Source organism: Dermacentor albipictus, chromosome 2, assembly GCF_038994185.2.
Source record: "Dermacentor albipictus isolate Rhodes 1998 colony chromosome 2, USDA_Dalb.pri_finalv2, whole genome shotgun sequence".
Lineage (NCBI taxonomy): Eukaryota > Metazoa > Arthropoda > Arachnida > Ixodida > Ixodidae > Dermacentor > Dermacentor albipictus.
Window position 1 is genome coordinate 26,386,900 of NC_091822.1, and position 20,266 is coordinate 26,407,165.

The window sequence follows — 20,266 nt, forward strand, 5'->3', positions numbered from 1 at the left end:
TGTATGCCCCGCGTTCCAAAAAACACATTGTCCCCTACACATCCAATCATTCAAAAGTGATGAAGCACTCCATTGCCCTAGGGGCCCTTAGAAATGCGGTCGTTCGCTTTTGCCCCCCCTCGATGTCCTGCAGGTTCTCCAATGAAGTCCAGCGGCTTAAAGCAAGTGGCTATCCTGCACAACTGCTGCCATCCTTAACGGAAGTTTCATTATAAAGGTTCGTTTCCCCAACAAACAGCGCGAAGCGGTTGATGACTTAAACAAAACTGTTGCGATCCCGTTATACATGGTGGTCCCATCGCATCATGAAAGCCGCAGGCCGGGCCTCTGTAAAGGTGGTGTTTACCGCGCCTAACAAGTTGGGAAGGTTGTAAAAAAATTAAGGAAAGCCGGAAAACACCTGTGGATTGCAGTACCAATGCAGTGTATTCCATTCCCACCTCTTGCTGCTGCACATATAGGGCAAACAGGACGTTGTATCAATGATCGTTTGCGTGAGCTTGCGCACTGTGTCAAGATTAAGACTGGCAGTAATCTGGCCGTTCATTGTGCAAAGTGTGGCTGTTCACCCTTCCTGGACGACACACATGTGGTGAAAAGGTACAGCAATCAAATGGCCAGAGAAATCTTCGAGGCATTTTCAACGTGTCACTTAGAAGCCACCTGTGTTAGTCACTCTTCCATAGCTCTTTGTGATAAAGAACTTAAGAGCAAGCTGTACGGTCCCAACTCCAACGTGGCCTATTTAAATACATATAAAACGCAAAAACGTTTTTCTGAGATAACCACTGGACCGATCTTGATGAACTTTGTTGCATTTGAGAGAGAAATTTGAATTCTAGTGATTGTATGAAGCGGAATTTTGATTTAGGGATTGAATATTGTTTTAAAAAAGTTTAAATATTCAACAGTCTGAAAATAGAAGCACGATGTTTACAAATTCATAGCTCTGCATCAAGAACAGATATCGCGGCTCTGTAAACGGCATCGATTAGATCATTCAAAGGGGACACATTCGATATGTCATTTTAGATCTTACGTTAATTCATTACGTTGCTTACAAGGGTTCTGCAAAAGCTGTATTTCCATATTACTAAACTTTTTGGTATTCATGTGTAGCATCAATTTTGTGCGCTTCAGATGTACTATTAGATGCAATTCACGGAATTGTATATTCATTTTTCGTTCTTGAATTAAAGAGTTGTAATCTTGATAGTTTCGTTTCTTGAATATATAAAATTTTTGCCAATATTTAATAAAACTTGACGACAAACTCAAAAAATTCGAAACCAACAGTCACTAGAATTTTAAGCTTTTCTTTGAAATGCAACAAACCTCGTCAAATTTGGTGCAGTGGTTGCCGAGAAAAATGAATTCTCCTTTTACATGCATTTAGGTAGGAGCATCCGAGCGAAAGCTCGGATGTGTCCATTTTATATATGGTTACATTTGTATTGTTTAATATTATTGACGCATGCGCAGCAGGAGTTCACCGACAATGACTCTCCTTCCCTTTCTTGTTTTACACTCTTTATGCCCGTTGCGAATCATATATATTTGCGCAGGCTTCGATAAAGGTGTTGTTGGCAGTCAGCGCTTGTCCTGTGTCCTCCCTTGTCCGTATTTTTGGCGCTGTTTTAAATAGGAATGATCTGTACCAACTTGCTCGCACACAAATCCTTCTGAGAATTTGCATTCATCTTTTTTTCATGTTTTGTCACGCATTAAGCAACGCAATGGAATTTAATATCAGTGGTTCCGTTCCGCCAAGACTAACTTCTCGTAATATCAATTTGTTCATGAGTTGGTCAAATAATTTTTGAAGAGAAAACAGCCTTAAACGTCATTCATGCAGCAGCCTGATATGGACATTGCGCGAGAAAGCCGGTGCCCGTAGTCTGTGCTAACGTCGCATTGCCTGCGGCACCACGTCACGAGCTGCGCCTCGATGGAGCAGATCGGGAGGAAAAAATTAAAAACACCTGCTTCCACGCAAGTGCGCCAGGTGTTGTGTGAGGAAATGGTGCATTGCCGGCGACGCCATGCCACCCTCGCTCTCGAAAGCCTGCGTTATCCCCGCGCGCTCCTTGCCGACGCAAACTCTCGCCTGCGTGTTAACTGCTCCACGGTTGTCCCTACAAAGCACTACAGTAATAAAAAACGGAATAAATTCGAAAGGAGTAACGTTGCCGGTATTGACTTTCGAACTTATGACCCTGCGCTCAGCAGCCGACTGTCTTATCGAATGGGATGAACCAACGCTTTCTTTTCTTTATTATAACCATATATATATATATATATATATATATATATATATATATAAAAGAAATTTCCGCGGCTGTTTTGCACAAGAGAGTGCCGCGGGCGAGCACACATCATCGTTATGCAAATTCTCTTTTTCTAAGCCGGCGAGTGCCATGCATACCAGCGTTTTTCGCTGGTTCCCTAACATAGAGTGAAAGAGAATTGGGCATATATGTACAGACAATTTCTTTCTGCAGACGCTTCTGCCAAACCTGCCATCTTTCGTTAAAGACATGTTCGCCATCAAGCAGTGAACTTGCATATCAAAAGTGGGTCCACGCCTGTTCCGCGCTTTTTAGCGCTACGACGTATATAGTCATTTCGAATCTCAAAATTTTAATACAAACTTGGTAATATCAGCGTTTGAACACTGCTATTAATAATATAGCGGGCTTGCCCCCTGCTTTAAGGTGGTAGTCCAGATACAAAAATAAGTTTTTTTCACATCATTTGTTTGTTTTTGGTTTTTTTTACTTTTTATACATGGCAAAACATCAGCAGCATGTTGCAAAAATCATCTTCCCTTCCACATTGGGGAGGGATTGGAGTTTTCCAACCCGTACCCTCGCATTGCGCAACCAAAAATCAGTACTATTTCTTTGTATATAAATTTCAATGAAAACATCTTCTGTTTTTGTTTGTGCTCGAGCAGGCAGAAAACAAAAGGAGACTGCCGTGCATACCGTGGGGGCTCTAGCTATCAAGCTTGTGCATGTTAGGCCTCTGTGTAGTTTTTACACCTTTCACGTGGTATAAAGATTCGTTTACGTTTTTCTGAAAACAATATTTTGCTCCATGTCATGTTACGCAAACTCTGGTACATCTTCTTAAATTAATATTTCAATAAGAAATCTTGTAGACTCTTTCCTCACATAGATATGTGTGCAATAAACTGAGACAAAGAAATTTGTGCACCATTTTTGCACTTGCAGCTTACTTTGCAATCAAATTTCGTCCTAATTGGCATTGTTTTTCACTAGGCTAATTTTTTTCAGATATTACATTCTTAATATATATCACATTGCATTTATACCAGTTCATTGCACAGGCCCGCCACATAGCCACCTAAATGCCAAAGCTTTACTCCATTAAACAAACCATTAGTTACTTATGACTGCTGGCGCGACTTGCACTTTTACCACATTTTATGAGAAAAATTCAAATTATCCAAACTCCAAAAATAAAATAACCATTTCCTGTAATTTCAGTAGTTGCGTAAGCTAAATAAGACATGCTTATTTAGCAAAAATGGTTCTTTTAATTCCGGCTTCCATCTTAAAGGTTTGTGTGTGTGTGTGTGGCCTACCACCTTAAGATGCCATGCTACTTGGACCGAAATTGGCAAGCCCGGATTGACGAAAGCAGTGGCGCAAAAATCACTGTGGCTTACACGGTAGCGCCTCCATTAGATTCCATGGCAGTCTGACAAGGTAGCATGACGTCACGGATTGAAGAGCACCGTCTTTGCGGCATCTAGGAGGCGTTTTCCAGGAATCTCAACGCGCCCGGCTTGTCCCCAGCCAGGGGATCATAATTCTATGCACAACTCGGCGGCATTCCATTAGGCATTAATGCCCTCGCATTCACAACTGATAAGAAGTGCTTAGTTGTCCTCTGGACACGCTACACTCTAAGAAAAGTTTATACCCTTTGGAGTGTATATCTGCCACGAAACAATAATCGTCATCTGTCTTGCCCACATTTCCTTTCTTGAAAACGCTGCGCTCGTTACTTTCCTGTCGGGAATGTTATGTCATGCTGATAACGCGCTCGCCATTTGTTACTGGAAAGTACCAGGCTCGCCGCGTTAAAGAAAGGAAAGGCGGACAAGACAGACGACGTTTATTGTTCTGTGGCAAATATACACCCCAAAGGGTGCAACTGCTTTTTGAGTGTAGCGTGGATATTTTGACTACTCCGACATAGATGCCCTATACTGGGCGAAGCCCGTGCGAGCACAAGCAGTCAATTAATTTCACTTCTTTTCCAACATTTTAATTACCTGGGTTATATTTTCGACACCTTCGAAAGTTCAATTCCAGTTGATGTCCAGAGATGCGCCTCGAATGCGCCACGCTAGTAACGCATCACAAAAATGTCCGCGGTGGCGTCTGCGGTTACCGTTACAGTGGACATTCGCATCGGCCTAAACTTACCGCAAACTTGCGTTTTTAGCGCTCAGTTCTGTTAGAAATAGCACAAAATACAACCTGTTCATTGCGGTACACAAATGTTAGTTCTTACATGCTTGTCGGTCAATGTTGCGGTGTCTGGATGAAAAAATGTCAAAGTCTCCAACCCAGCAGTAAACTGGAAAAAAAATGTAAGTGTCATAAATGCACTGCACAATACAATGTATCAGATATAAATAAACGGACACAAATCTAGTGGACTGACGTGATTTAGGCGACTTCTTTAATCTGGGAAGTCCTATTAAACATACGACAAGATTGGTTTTTTTTCTTCGACTTTCACTGCACTGATTTTGACGAGGCTTGCTGCTTTCCAAAAGGAAAAAAAAAAGTCACGTGCGGAGGTTGTATGAAGTAGGCTGTTGATTTAGGTAATGAATATCAAAGGTTTCAAAAATCGAAAAATCGAAGAAAAGGAAAAAGTCCAGTTTCACCATTACAAGTGATATGGAAATTAGAATGCGCCTACTTAAACATAGAAGCCCATCACACATCCCTCTTGAATTAAACTACTTAAATTTTAAGCAAATATTTGCGAAATCCTCGTAAGGTGACCAGAAACTTCGTATACATGTGCATCAATATATCGCACACATGTGCTTCAGATCGTTACCGATCATCGCGAATTTAAAAAAAAAAAACGCGTAGGCGCTAAATAAATAGTCTGTTTGCTGCTGTTACTTGAAGCTGGCTTCGTGTTATAAAAGCAAACGAACATTTTGTTATCGGTGGCGCTCGTTACTCAATGCATTTTCACGCCTCATATGTATTTGAACATGGAAATCTTTGTTGGCTTCGAGGTAAACCGTCCCCTTAGTGTACGTTGAATTCTCTGACTGAAGTTTGACCTGAGTGGGTTCGTACAAAGTGTTTTTGGTGATGTGATGAAAATTGCTTCAAGCACTAACATGCATTTCACAGCAGGATGGATTTGGTCGCCTCAAAAGGTCACGGTGACTGCACACTGGACATCTTTCCTTCAGGCAGCGTAATAAAGCTAGTGTGGAATGTCCACTGTAATTTGGCCTACGAAAAAGCTATAAAGCAGTTTCTCGCGGCAACCATTAAAATGTTCGGCGTTAATTGTTCCTGACGACCTGTTTGCATCTTACCATGTAACACAGTGCTTCATTATTGATAAGATGGATTTAGGTTATTGTGGCTTTAGTAAAGTGCACTAGGGCAAAATGAAAAAAGTGGCGGAATAACCCTTCAATGGTTCGGTTTTCTCAAATCGCGCACATAGCGCGATCACGTTGTAGCTGCAGTGAAGATACAGACAGTAGAAATAATGAGCGCCACTTCATTGATTTATTTGGCGAACTTGTGCGCAGAAAGACAAGTGACACTCAAAGCACAGCTATAGCGACGAACACATTTGTTGGGCATAGAAATATACTATTTATACCTCACTCATCGTTAATCCAATCGTAACATTTAGTGCTCGCGTACGCTCCAGAGTGTACAAAACTGTTCGCGTGCAGTACACAATGCAACTAGACAAAAATTATTTCGCTAAACAATGCCTGCCGACATTCCCGAAAGCTTTTGTTTATGACGGCGAGTTTTCCGCTGAACACTAACTTTGTACTGTGGTTAAAGCGTCAAAAAGGAGCACTTGGCAACAGAAACAAGCTATGCGTGTAAGTGCCCTTTCTGAAATGTTTACCTGAAGCTGCACACAGACCGTGAGTGCGAAAAAGGGAACGCCAACAAAAAGCAATATTTTGAAGCAATCACGAATTAAGTACCAGAGTTTGTTAGCGGGCGTATAATGGCTTCAGGTCCAGGATAGATATGTTGATGAGGTAGATTTCTTTTCGCTGATGGTCGATAGTCTGGGGTGCCATAACGTAGAACTATTCAAAACTTTTCTATTCCACTTCTGCGACCAGCCCACCGCGATTGGTCAAAAACTTTATTGGACAGCCCTCACTTCACCTGTCTGTCACTCGACGTCACGAAAACCGCGACAGCTACCCATCTCATATGACGTGTACACACTGATTATGCATGATTTCACCGAACAAAAGAAAAATAGTCATTTCTGATTCGACGCCTTTTTGCCATTAGGCTTCGGCTATTGGTCAAAAAAGCTTTCGGGCTGCACCCACTTTCACCTGCCTATCACGCGACGTCACAAAACCGCAAAAACTCACGCGTCAAAGTGACGTGTACGCGTTAAAGATGCATTAATATGCCGAACAACACTGAATTTTCTTCTGAATGGCCTCACGCTGCCCCGTTCCGAAATGAATAAAAGATGGCTGCCGCCAATCGCGCAGGCACTGGCTGCTCGCACCTGCCGGAGAGCATGAGTTTATTTGCGTGCAATAAATCTTCTTGCGTCGCCGTGTAATGTTTTCGAGCACTTCAGACGCGTTTACGATCTCGTTTTGCCAACTCTTCCATGCTGAGGATCCGTTTTAGGGTCATTCTTAAGCATCCGTTGCATGCCGCCGCGATTGCTGACAAGCCACCGTAAGGTAAGGGAAGGCGGACCAATCAGAGACGCTGGCACCACCATTTTCATCCGGTGAGCGATTTTCGGTGCAGTGGCTCAGCCCCATCGAATCCCCCTGCACTTGAGCGTCCTCCTCGCTTCTTGACAGCCAATTAGATAAGACAAGCCGCTCAGTGTAGGCAATGTTGTTCATTTTTCTAGCAAACAACAGTGACCTCCTATGAACGAAAACACTGTTTGATTGGTCTTTTCAGACAACCCTGTGGGTGACCGCGCGATGCTTGCGTCGGCGGTTACGCAAATTTGACGTCTGGAGAGTGGAATAAAAACATATTCGAATAGTCTTACGTTATAGGGCCCCTGCGGTCCAACGTAATCGCACGGGTTGCTTGAATGGCGCCAATGGCGTTTTTTTAATGCTCAGTTTTGTTAGAGTCAACTGTTATGTACAAAACTACGGCATTCAATGTATTGTGGTCCACGCGGAAGTGCATCGCTAGTATACCAGCGTTTTCTTTCTTCACGCGCTCCGTAAAGCTATTCGTCTGGCAGTAATGGGCGGTTGTACTGCGGCAGCTTGTCTGGCTGTGTTGTAGGATCGTCTGATAAAGATCTGCTGTACAAGCTCTCTATCGCCGATGAGGACACCGGCAGCACGATGTCGTAGCAGGAAGAATTTAAGCCTTTCGACCGCACTGTCCTTGTTCTGGCTTTTTTTCGGCGTAGCGGTAATGTACTCAGTGGCAAGGACAACTGAAATATTTTCGAATGCTGACTCCCCAATCATTGGGTCCATCCCGATTTGCTTGAACGGTCGGCATGGAGATCGACAAGGCTGTGGCAACCCGTTGAACACGACAGCCTCGTCAGGTCTTGACTTACTTGACTTACGTCGGCGGTCTGGCGCGTCCATTAATAGGGATCTCGTAACCTGGCTAGCGCACAGGAGAACTCAAAAGGCTCAGCGGCCGGATCATCATGTACGGCGTGCACAATCTGTTCGGGCAGTGCGGTGGCACAAAAAAGACCTAGTGATACAGCCCATTCACGCATTCTGAAGAAGGTGCTTAGTAGGACGACGAAGTTGATCGAAAAAGCAAGTTCGTGGTTGTCGCTATTCTGCTATATTGGCTGTGGCTCGTACATATATGTTTTGTAGATATGAATTTGCCTACTCTTTATCTACGTCACATTTATAGCAGAACTGCGGGGTAAGAACTGGTTACGATGGAGCTCCGCAATAGCCATCACTTGATTTTTACGCAGTGGCAGGAGAGGCGACCTCTTCCTCAGAGGCAGCGCTGTCAATGGTTGTGCTTGCGCAGCAAAGGTATCTAGGCACGCTTTCCAGAACCGATGACATAGATGTTGAAGGCTGGTTGGCCATCTACGAGCGTATAAGTAACATCAACCGATGGGCGAAGGTTATATTTTATAAGCAAGGAACAGAAAAGGTCTGGTTCGGGAATTGTGATGCTCAAATGGCAAGTTGGGATTCCTGCAAGCAAAATATGCGTGACCTGTTTGGAAAGACCATTGGTCGTAAGGCCGCGGCGAAGGCGGCGCTCGCGTAACTTGCTTTTACACCTACGAAGTCCTACGCTTTTTATATGCTGCACGTGCTGTGCTTTGTGGCAAAGGGAAGGAGATGACGGAATCAGAATGTCTGCGACATTTTGTAAAAGGGATAACAGATGATTCATTCAATATACTATTTCCCAAGACTGAAATAGTGTTGACTACACCTTACGAGAGTGCAAGCTTTTTGAGAATGCCAAAAGCTGACGCATCATCCACCAGTTTGCGCGACTGCCCAACAAGACAGTAACATCGTCGTGTGGAGACGTACCTGCGCCAAAAGTTCCACTAGCCGTGGAGCATCTGACAAAGATTATTCCGCGCATATTTGATGATATGTCTCTTTCCACGTACACTAGCGCCTTTGAGTCTGCGTCCCCGATTTTGCCGCCGGACTACGCCATTGTTGGTCAGTTGCTGTGGAGTGTTCGCCTGGACGCGAGCAACTTTCACTTTCCCTTGTGGTCAAAATGTACAAAAATCGACACTAAGGAGTTGGCTCTCTTAAAAATATTGCACTTTTAACATTGATATTCACCGTTGATCCTGAGTGCGTCATTCTTCATTTGCCCATGTTAGTGCGCAGGCGTTAGCACAATATTACAACTGCGGTTCAAGAGATGACTTCTGTTGTTGCTTAGCATCAACTTTCGTCCGTGTAAAGAAAAAGGATCGCAGCTGGCGTTTCTGCGTCGACTACCATCACTTAAACAAACTCACACGTAAGCAAGCCTACCCACAGCAGCGGATTGATGACGCCCCCGACTGTCTTCCCGGGTCTACATACTTCTTATCCATTGACCTCAGCTCAGGATACTGACGGATATATGTGAACGACCTGGACCGAACAAAGATTTGTTACACTGGACGGGTTTCTTTTCCAATTTAAGGTTACGCCTTTTGCCCTATGTAATACCTCCGCCTCGTTTGAGAGAACGATATGCTATCTGCTTCTTTGCTAGAATTGCTTGACACGCCTATGTTATGAGGATGACGTCTTCGTTTTTCTACCAACATTTCACAGCCACCCAACTCCCCTAGCAGTAGTGCTTGGCATTTTCCGACGAGCCGTCTTTCATTTGAACTCTTCGATGTGCAAGTTCAGCCTTCGTAACACATTTCCCTGTGCCGCGTGCGGGCAAAGACGTCCAGTGCTTTATTAGCATGTGTTCTTATTTCGCACGTTTTGTCAAGAACGTCACCGACATTACCCGTCCTCTAACACAACTACTCAATAAGGAAATCAGAGTATCATGGATTCCTGAAGAAGTCCATGCATTTCGCAGGCTAACGAGATCACTGACAACTCTCATTTTGTCATTTTGGCGCATCTTAACCTCACAGCGCCCAGAGAAGTTTGCCTAGAGAATGGAGACAGTATCCGCGCTGTTTTCACCCAGCGGCTGCAAGGCCAGAAGCGCATGGCGTACGCCAGTCGCCTCCTCTCCCCTCAGGATCGCAAGCTCTCAATCACTGAATGCGAATGCCTTGCTCTAGTTTGCGCTGTCACAATATTTCGACCATACTTGATTCACCACACTGCTTCAGTCATCATGGACCACCATGCACTGTCCTGGCTCTCTTCACTCAAATACCCCACTGAACGAGTTGGTCGCGGAGCGCTAAAGCTTCAAGAATACAGCTTGGATCTCCTTCACAAGTCCGGCACCATGCACCAGGCCGCCGATTCACGATCACGTCATCCTGTGGAACCTCTCGACTTCATTACTCCATTATTCCGACACCCGCGTCCTCGCCTTCTCTGACTTAAGTGATATACGGAAGCAACAGCTCAGCGGCGTAAAGTTGCGGTTCATCATCGGCTGTTTACGCTGTAATGACTTTGACCCATCCCTCCACCCGTTCGTGCTCCGCGACAATATTTTCTACTGTCGCAATACCAATTTCTATGGTCCATAGGTTCTCCCCGTTGCACCTGCGACGCTCCGTTCTACTCTTCTCTACCAGCTCCATAATGCTCCACCAGCCGGCCACCTAGGAGTATCCCGCATGTACGACCGTGTGTGCTGCTGGTTGTGAGCTCTGTTAACGCCTCATGTGTTCGACCGTGCAGCCTGAAGGCTAACTTCAGCCTCTGGACATCCCAACTAGTCCGTTCTTCCACATCGCCCTTGATGTCGTTGGATCATTTCCCATCTCGTTTTCAGGGAACAAGTGGATCGCCGTACTCTTTTAGTCAAGTCCTGCATAGCGTCTTCCGTACAAGCGGTACATTCTCGGTTCATTCCAGATCATCGCATATTAGCGTACTTTAAAGTGAGATCTTGCGTTACAAAACGCGGCTGTATGAGGCGAGTGTGCAAACGCAACGTTTATGTGGAGCTCCGGGAATTCGGCGCCCAAAAATTGCACACAAGCATCGCGAGAGCGTTACAAAGCGGAAGTTGTAAGGAGCGATGAGGAAAAAACTGTGGGTGAGAAAGGAAAGCTAAATGCAAAAGGAGAGAACGAACAGCCCAAGAAAGAACTCATCGCTTCTGTGCGTTGCTTTGATGGCGGAGGAGGAAGACTGCACCGGCCGGGAAGGAGCAAAAACATGGCGTGAGCCGGCGGACAAGGCGATTCTTTTGTGTGGCAATTATAGTGATTTCTTCGTACCATCGACATTAAGCGACTGTGTTCGCGCTGTGAAGACATCTGACCGCGTCGATGAACTCTCTCGGTGATCTAAGTAATGTTCAATTACGCCGATGCTATGGAAACTGCAGAAGTCAGTGCAACTTCAACAACTCGTGGGAACGCGACTACAGAGCGACAATCAGCAACAGTGTACTTCAATATTCGCTGGATCAACGGATTCTGCAGTGTTTGCTGTACAGCTGTGAAGAAGTGCTGATTCGGTTGATTTTTTCTTACCATACTACTATATTGTCGCCAGCTGCATACAGTGCCAACGTCGGAAACGTTCAACCACTGCCCCATCTGGTCTCCATAAACCTGTTCCGCCTCCCAGCTCACCCTTTCGGCAAGTTGGAATTGATCTGTTAGGCCCTTTTTCCAAAGTCATCTAAGGGGAACCGCTGGAGAATTGTCTGCGCCGACTATTTCACGCGCTATTGTGAGACGGCGGCCACCACCACCGAAGTGTCGCTCTTCTTACTTCACGCTATTGTTCTGCGACATGGACCGTCTGGTTAAGCGACCGGGGACGTCAATTCACGGCGGATATCGTAGAAGAGCTTGTACGTTTATGTAACTCGCACCTCAGGCACTCGACGCCGCATCATCCGCAAACGAACGGCCTCACTGAGCGCACTAATCGAGCAGTCACACATATGCTTTGCATGTATGTTGCGTCCGATCACAAGAACTGGGATGAAGTTCTACCGTTTGTTACTTACGCCTATAACACCGCCAAGCACGAGACAATCGGCTACAACCCCTTCTTCCTTCTATATGCTCGGTCGCCCCGGAATACGCTCGACACTCTCCTCCCTTTTTACCACCACAACAGTCCTACGGTCGCCGATACGCTATGCCTCGCTGAAGAGGCTCGGAGACTTGCGCGACAGTGGACTTTGGCATCGCAAGAAAACTCCAAAGCCCGCTACGACGCACGACACCGGCCTGTTACATATCACCCTGGTGATCTCGTTTGGCTTTGGACTCCCACAAGGAAGCGCGGTTCGTGCCAAAAGCTGCTGCCAAAGTACGATGGACCGTATATTGTCATTGACAAAATCAGCGAAGTGAACTATACTCTCACGCGCCTCACGAACACTCGTAGACGTTCTGCTAGGACATAAGTCACGCATGTCGCACGGTTGAAATCATGCACGCCACGATAAGCTAGTTGACTCGCCCGGTGGGCTTTGTCTGCGAGGAGAGGTATATGTTACGTCCATGTGGGCCAAAGGGACGCGGGGATCAAGAAGAGAAGGGAAGTGGTGAACGAAGACTGTGCAGTGGCCATTCCTGTTGTTCGTAGCCTGCTGTTCCTGCTCTCGCACGCCTAAATAAACCCCTGTTCCCCGTGCTTGTAACAATAGGCTTATTTTCTGCCATTTCATTATTATGAGCCAGCAGCTAATGAATTTCGGTGATTGAACATCTGAACGTGTTGTGATAATGCGGACAAGCGCATTGAAGTTTTCACATCTGAGCTACCTATAACTGGAGGTGTAGTTCCGTTTCGGTTTCCCAAATTCAATTATTTATTGCGTAGCCAGGTGTCCCTTCGTTAAAATTTCACGCGCAAATTATCACAAGTGCGTGAGTTTTATCACGCCGCTAGTAATCACGTGTAGCATTCTACCAATGAAATCTCCTTTCTTTTTATCCCCTTCGTGGACTTTGCGATAGGAACTCAATGCATTACGTAGTTTAAGCTTGTCGAACGGAGTGTTTATTTTGAACATTTTTCTGGTGTGCTGCGCACGTTCCCGGGTGTAATTGTTGAATTTACGTGAGTTTCTGGCTTTCCTGTTCAATGCATCGAGTTCACTAGTAGTCAAAGCGCAATTTAACTCGAAACTTATTTGAGGCGAAAATAATCGTTCAACTCGGACAAAGCAGCAGCACAGAAAAATTGGCGTTTTACGCTAGAAGCAGAATTTGCCACAATTCTCTTGGAGAGGAGCAGTACACTCGTTTCGTAGAAAAAGGCGACGTTCTATGCCACTGGCAAATTTTCAATGACGACATATCTTAGGTCGAGCTAGCAGTTTCAAGTTTTATTACAAACTGCAAAATCTCTATATTTCAGTCCCTGCGTGACTTCATGACAGAAAGCAGCGCTGCATCGCTAAAAGCTATCAAAGAACCGGAAAATATATCAACGAGTCGTACGTTTTACTTATGTATAGTGATTGCTATGTAGTGTAGATTTTTGGCTATCAGGTACCACTAGCCCCAAAATAAGCCTTAATAAGACTTTTCTTAAGAGATTTTGTTTCTGGTATTATCAATTTTCTGATTTTTTTTATTCTCGACCTATTGATTTTTTTTTCGATGCAGGATAAAAGCGGGAGAGGCCGGCACTAATAACAACGCCACCAAAGGAAGCAGAACCCCGGTTCTCCAGTGCACGTATACAGTGGATCACAGCACCGGTATGCAATAAACTGGCCCAGAATGGCTGTTTATTGCACTGCGAAATAATCACATGCTTGTGATGAAGCACACGAAGAAAACCCTGATATTCTGCCACCGGAAAACTGTTGTGATGTGCAGAAAGAGAGAAATGTTTGCAATATTGCTTGCATGCGAATGACATTGAAGCATTTGCATGCGCCATATTATCACTACACATATTCATGATCCTTCTCGCTAATTTCTGCTCATTTCACATGAGTTGGAAGTCACTGAGTCAGTTTAGGCGAGTGTAAATGAACCCAAACACACTTGAATGCCAGTAAGTTTAAGAGCCATAAATGAGTACCCCTGGCGGGCAGCTGACAATGTGGACCACTTAGTGCAAGTGTAAAGAAATATGACTGCCAAATAAACCATAAGCCCAAGCACACTGAGTTGATATCCAGAAGAGAAAGTATATGTGAAATGTGTTCGTGCAGAACGTGGTAAACGTAACTTAGCGTATCTTGCTCAATTTAGTTGCTCGTTCAGAGCATTTCGTGTGTTCGTCTATGGCCACGGCTTGAATACTTGGTTTACACTACGCATGCGTTCATTGTATTAAGTGGCCCTATAACGTAAGGCTATTCCAATATGTTTTTATTCCAATCTGCTGACGTCAAATTCGCGTAGCCGCCGACACAAGCATCGGGCAGGCACCCGCAGGGTTGTCTCAGCAGACCAATCAAATGCTTTCCTCGTTCATAGGAGGTCACTTTTGCTTGCTTGAACAACGAATAAGAATGCCTACAGTGAGCTGCTTATCTAATTGGCTCACAAGAGGCGAGGAGCACGCTCAAATGGAGAGGGATTCGATGGGGCCGAGTCACTGCACTGAAAATCGATAACCGGATGAAGAGGTTAGTGCCGACGTCTGCGATTGGTCCACTTTCCCTTACACAGGTTGCGGTGGCTCGTCGACAATCGCGGCGGCATGCAACGGAAGCTTAACGGCGATGCTGAAACCAACCCTCAGCAAACAAGAGTTCGCAGAACGAGGTTGTAAACGTGCCGAAAGCTATCGAAAACGTTACACGGCCACGCAAAAGGTTTTCTTACACGCAAATAAACCCATGCTCTCCAGTAGGGACGAGTAGCGAGTACCAGAGCGATCGGCGGCAGCCATCTTTTATTCCTTTCGGAATGGGGCAGCTGCGGCTATTCAGAAGAAAATTCAGTTTTGTTCGGCATATTAATGCATCTTTAACGCGTACACGTCACTTTGACGCGGTGAGCTTTTGCGGTTTTGTGACGCCGCGTGATAGGCTGGTGAAAGTGCGTGCAGCCCGAAAGCGTTTGACCAATAGCCGAAGGGCAATGTAGAAGAGGCGTCGAATCAGAAATAACTACTTTTGTTTTGTTCGGTCAAATTGTGCATAATCAGTGTGTACATGTCATATCAGATGGGGAGCTATCGCGGTTTTCGTGGCGTCGAGTGACAGACAGGTGAAGTGAGGGTGGTCCAAAAACGTTTTTGACCAATCGCGGTGGGCTGGTCGCAGAATTGGAATAGAAAATTTGGGATAGTTTTACGTTATAGCACCCAAGATTTAGTAGGCATTAACAGGAACGGACATTACTGCTAATAATGCCAGTGTAATTTCAAATACAGTGCTGTAAATTGAAAAGTCGGACACTTTCGCAGGTCATTCACTATCTCACTGAAAAATCTGTGGATTTCAGTACCTGCGTCATTTCATAATGTTGTCAGAAAGCAGCGCTGCAATGCTAAAAATTTGAAAGAATAAAAACACAGCAAGCTGGATATTTCGCTTACGGCTATTGACTGCTATGTAGTGTTGATTTTGGACTGTGAGGTACGCACTGGCCCCAAATAGGCCTTAGTAAGGCTTTTATTGGGAGCTTTTGTTTCTCGGCTTATGAAATGTCCCCAATTTCTTTTTATTCTCAACGATCATGTTTTTTTTTCTGTACAGGATTAAAGTAGGAGAGGTGGACGTTAATAACAATGCCACCAAATAAATCAAAACCCCCTGCTCTCCAGTGCAACTATAGAGTGGACCACAGCACCGGTAAGCGAAAATCAGCCCCATAATATCCATTCATTGCAGTGCCCAGATATCATACGTTTATGATGAAGCACACAAAGAAAAATCAGATATTTTTGCAGCGGAAAAGCGTGGTGGAGCGCAGAAAGAGACAAGTGGTTGCAGTATTACTCGAAATCGAATGACATTCAAGCACTTGCATGCGCTGTGCTTTCACTACAGGTAGACACATTAACGCACCCTCTCACTGATTCCTGCCGATTTCGCAAGTGTGGGGAGTCCTTGAGTACGTTTAGGCAAGTGTTAATGAATGCAAGTGCAACGGAATGCCAGTAAGTTGCAGGGACACAAATGAGTAGCCCTGAGCGCCTGCTGACAACGTGGGCCAATTAGTTGTTACTTGCATGTGTGAAGAAATAAGATTGTGAAAGAAACCATAAGCCCAAGCACACTGAGTTGATTTCGAAGAGGACAAAGGTATGTGAAATGTGTTTGTGCACAATGTGGTCTACGCAACGCCTGTAACGCCTGTAACGAATCATTCATTCCTACGACCTCTCTGGAATGGAACCACCTTCCCGGAGCAGTTGTCGCAATCAAGGACAACTCAAAGTTTCGTTCGGCCTTATCAGACATCATTACTCCCGGATGAAATTAACTACTCACATTTGTTGTTTATTGCTGCTTTGTTTATTTACTTGTGTATGTTTTTTTTACCCACTCCCCTCTGTAATACTTCGGTCTTGAGGGTACAATAAAATAAAATAAAAATTGTAGGTGCCTATAGGATTGCAATCCGTGGCAAAAAGTGTTGGTGACCGATTGTCACTTGACTCTGTAATGTATCTATCTGCAACACTTGGGCGCTAATTCGTAGCGCAGGGTTCAACGTCACGCAGGTGGAATTCCTCAGGCAAATTGCACTAAGCTACCTGATGCGATGGGACAATAAGCCTAGAGGACCTGGCCAACGCAGAATCCCAGAGACTGGTGATGTACTGAATGGTACACGGTATGACCATGTGGCCCACTTTGTTGCACCAATACCTAATGGCAAGAAGTGCAGTTGTGTGTGAGATAATTGTAACAGCGCGGTGCACACACAATGCACAAAGAATGACGTCGGCATGTGTATTCCATGATTTAAATTATATCACACTAAATAAGTGCTCGACTATTCGCTATGTATGTTTTTGTGGTGTTTCATGGCTTGAAATAAATGTTTTGAACTTCGCGTATTTTGCTGTAGCCTAAGGGCCCAGTGTGACCATATGGTCACGGGCTATATTTCAAAAATTAAAGGTAAGCTAATAATTTACATTTATTTCTAATGGGTAATACTAACAAAGATATTTCAGCAGACTCGATAGTTCCACTCAGCCAACACAATGGGAAGTCGGGAAGGTGGTTCCATTATTCAAGTCAGGAAATGGAACATCCCCTATAAATTATCGCCCCATCTCTCTCAGTAGTACTTGTTGCAAACTATTAGAACATGTAATCTTCACTAACCTTGTGAACTTTCTCGAGTCTCATTCATTTTTTACTCCCACACAGCATGGCTTTCCTAGGTCATTTTCTTGCGAAACACAACTTGCCATGTTCACAATGGAACTTCACCATATTTTAGATCGCGTATCAGAAGCTGACTGCATTTTCCTAGATTACTGGAATACATTCGACAAAGTATGTCACCGATTATTATTTTTAAAGCTAACCGAACTGAATATCGACTACAATGTTCTGAAATGGAATGAATACTTTCTTCTTAACCGATCGCAGTTTGTTTACGCTAATAATTTTAACTCACCTTTCAGCGAAGTTTACTCGGGCGTGCCACAAGGGTGCTTAGACCCCTTTTATTTCTTATTTACATCAATGGTCTCCCTTCCATTGTATCACCTAACACTCTTTTGGTTGCTGATGACTGCGTTGTTTTCCGCGAAATAAAATCCCCCGATGATGCTAACAGTCTTCAGCATGACCTCTCTAACATTTCTCCTTGAAGTAATGAATGGCTTAGGGAACTTAATACTAATAAGCGCAAAATTATGCGAGTATCAAGAAGCGCCAACTCTCCGCCTGTATACTACCTGAATAACGTTGCGTTAGAAGCGGTTACTTCATATAAATACCTGGGGGTTCATGTTTCTGCAGACCTTAACTGGACGCGCCATATTGAATACATTACTAACAAAGCTAACCGCATGTTGGGCTACGTGCGCCGTAACTTTCCTAAAACTCCTTCTTTGAAATTGCTGCTTAATAAAACACTAATACGTTCTACTTTGGAATATGCCGCCGCGATATGGGATCCGCATCATGAAAAACTGATAACATTACTTGAGCTGGTTCAAAATAACGCTGCTCGTTTTATCCTGTCCAATTTTAACCGTACCGCAAGTGTAACAAGCATGAAAGCTAATCTTTCTTTACCTCTTCTAGCATCCCGCCGGCAGACAATTGGTTTGAGCCTTTTTCATAGACTATACCATCACCCCATGCTACACAATTCCCTCATTTCAGCCCCCAGATACGTGTCAAATCGCACTGACCATCGTCACAAAGTTGGCATTGAAACATGTAACACTAAAACTGCATTTCAGTCTTTCTTGCCTCGCACATCACGCGAATGGAACCGCCTTCCCACAGATATCTTCGACATAATTGATAACCAGCATTTTCGTTCTGCACTAGCTAATATTGTATAACAGGAGGATGATAATACTTGTTCAGTAATATGCATTGTATTTATTTATGTATTACTGTTTTGTAAGCACAACCCTCTTTAATGTCTTTGGCCCTGAGGGTTCAATAAATGAAATGAAATGAAATAACGTGTGCTCATGTATTGCCCCACAGCTTGAATACTTTATGTACACTACGTATACGCACATAGTATTCAGATTGAGTAGGGATGGAATTTCGTGCTAATAAAGTCAGAGGCATTTCAAACACAGTGCTGTAACTTGAAAGGTCTGACACATTCGCATGTTGTTCATAATGTCGTGATGTGAAGTGTGTGATACACCCCCCCCCCCCCCCAGAATGCTCTGTTTTGCGTCGTACATCGTCACCAACTAGTTTCCCAATGTTAAGAAGGAAAACTGGAATTTTTGGTGGGTATGATCTGATGTAAAATGCACAAACACGGCAAAGAAAGAAAGAAAGACTACACACACACCGGGCGTCTTATTTACTTTGAACAATGTTCAATCAGGAAAAAAGAACGACATTATTTTATTCAAGAAAAACTATCACTGTTCATTTGTGCACATTTGCGTTTGGGGTCTTTTTGCGATAATGAGGTTGATGCAGCACTTGAGCAGCCATCACCTGCCTCAATGATCTTTTTTGCCTGGATTAATCAGTTGACCCATTTGTCCCGGCTCCTGGCAGGCATAAAAATTTGCCTTACATTTGCAATCTCTACAACAACTGGCCAGGTGGCCCTCTCTCGCGTTTCTAACATTCTTTTGGTGTTTCTTCGACCTATGATTCGCGCGTCGCTCGGCTTGTCCCCTGTACTTTCTACCACATGACAAATAAACTTCATAAAAGGCTTCTACTGACAATCAATGTATTTACTTTCGTTATTTGTGAGGAAGGCCGGTGCTTTGCGAAAAGAGTGTTGTCCATTATGCAAGTCTTTGAAACCCTGCACGGGGCAGAAAATACAATCACTACATTAGCTTTCTCGGCAATCTTCTTCAAATTATGCGACATGCGATGCATGTAGGTACGACGACTACCTTTTGTTTTTCGTGTTGTGGCCCCTGGGACAGTTGGCCGGTTCACAAGTTCTTCAGGATTTTTACTGCTACGAAAACTGGCACGAGTTGTCGGTAGCCAGCCTCTATTAGTCGTTGAATTTGCCTAAGAAAACTACCCGCAGCTTGAGGCGGGCGACTTGAAGACGTTCAGCAGGCAAGGTTAGCCATGTTGCGTTTGATTAGGCAGTCCAGATTGACTGCCTAGTCAATTTGGTCTAGATTGTCCGTCGTCGTCTTTGCAGCTTTCGCCTCAGATAAGTTTTATATTGGTGACACATACTCTTGGAGGGTAGGAGGCAGGAAGATAGGCAGGTTATCATGCGTAGGTATAAGCGAACTACTCTTTCTTGGGTAAAGGGTATATATTGTCACAGTCGGTAATGTGGAAAGACGACGACGCTGACGGTGGTCTTAGTGACGATGAAGAAGTGTTAAGCAGTATCGCTGCTCTACGCTTGTAGCTTAGCCATTAAAATCCACTTGTAAATAGACGAACGCTTCTTCCTTCCCGTAACATTATTGGTGGACGTGCGGGGTAATCACTCGAGCAAGACGGAGCTCCGCAGCGGACGTAACCTGGCCGCCATGTCATCCGAAGGAGAGAGCTCAACCGCGGCCCCGTCGTCGCCACCGACGGTCATCTTGGCCCAGCCTCGCGACCCTGGCATGTTTTCCGGGATTGACAATGTGGACGTCGATGACTGGTTACAGAATTATGAACGGGTGAGCGCACACAACAGGTGGGATAACACGCTCATGCTGGCTAATATAATATTCTACCTCAAGAAAACAGCACGGGTCTGGTTCGAAACACATGAAGAAGAGATTACTAGTTGGGACCAGTGTAAACAG

The 20,266-nt window shown here is 44.6% G+C and overlaps 1 protein-coding gene across 1 annotated transcript in view; it reads right to left on the bottom strand.

Annotated features, from left to right (window-relative positions):
- LOC135897909 (uncharacterized) overlaps positions 1-20,266 on the bottom strand; it is a 433,838-nt gene that overhangs the window by 98,846 nt on the left and 314,726 nt on the right. The window contains exon 13 of the mRNA XM_065426601.2: positions 4,549-4,614. Coding sequence (XP_065282673.2) covers positions 4,549-4,614 — 66 coding nt within the window. The remainder of the gene's footprint in view (positions 1-4,548; positions 4,615-20,266) is intronic.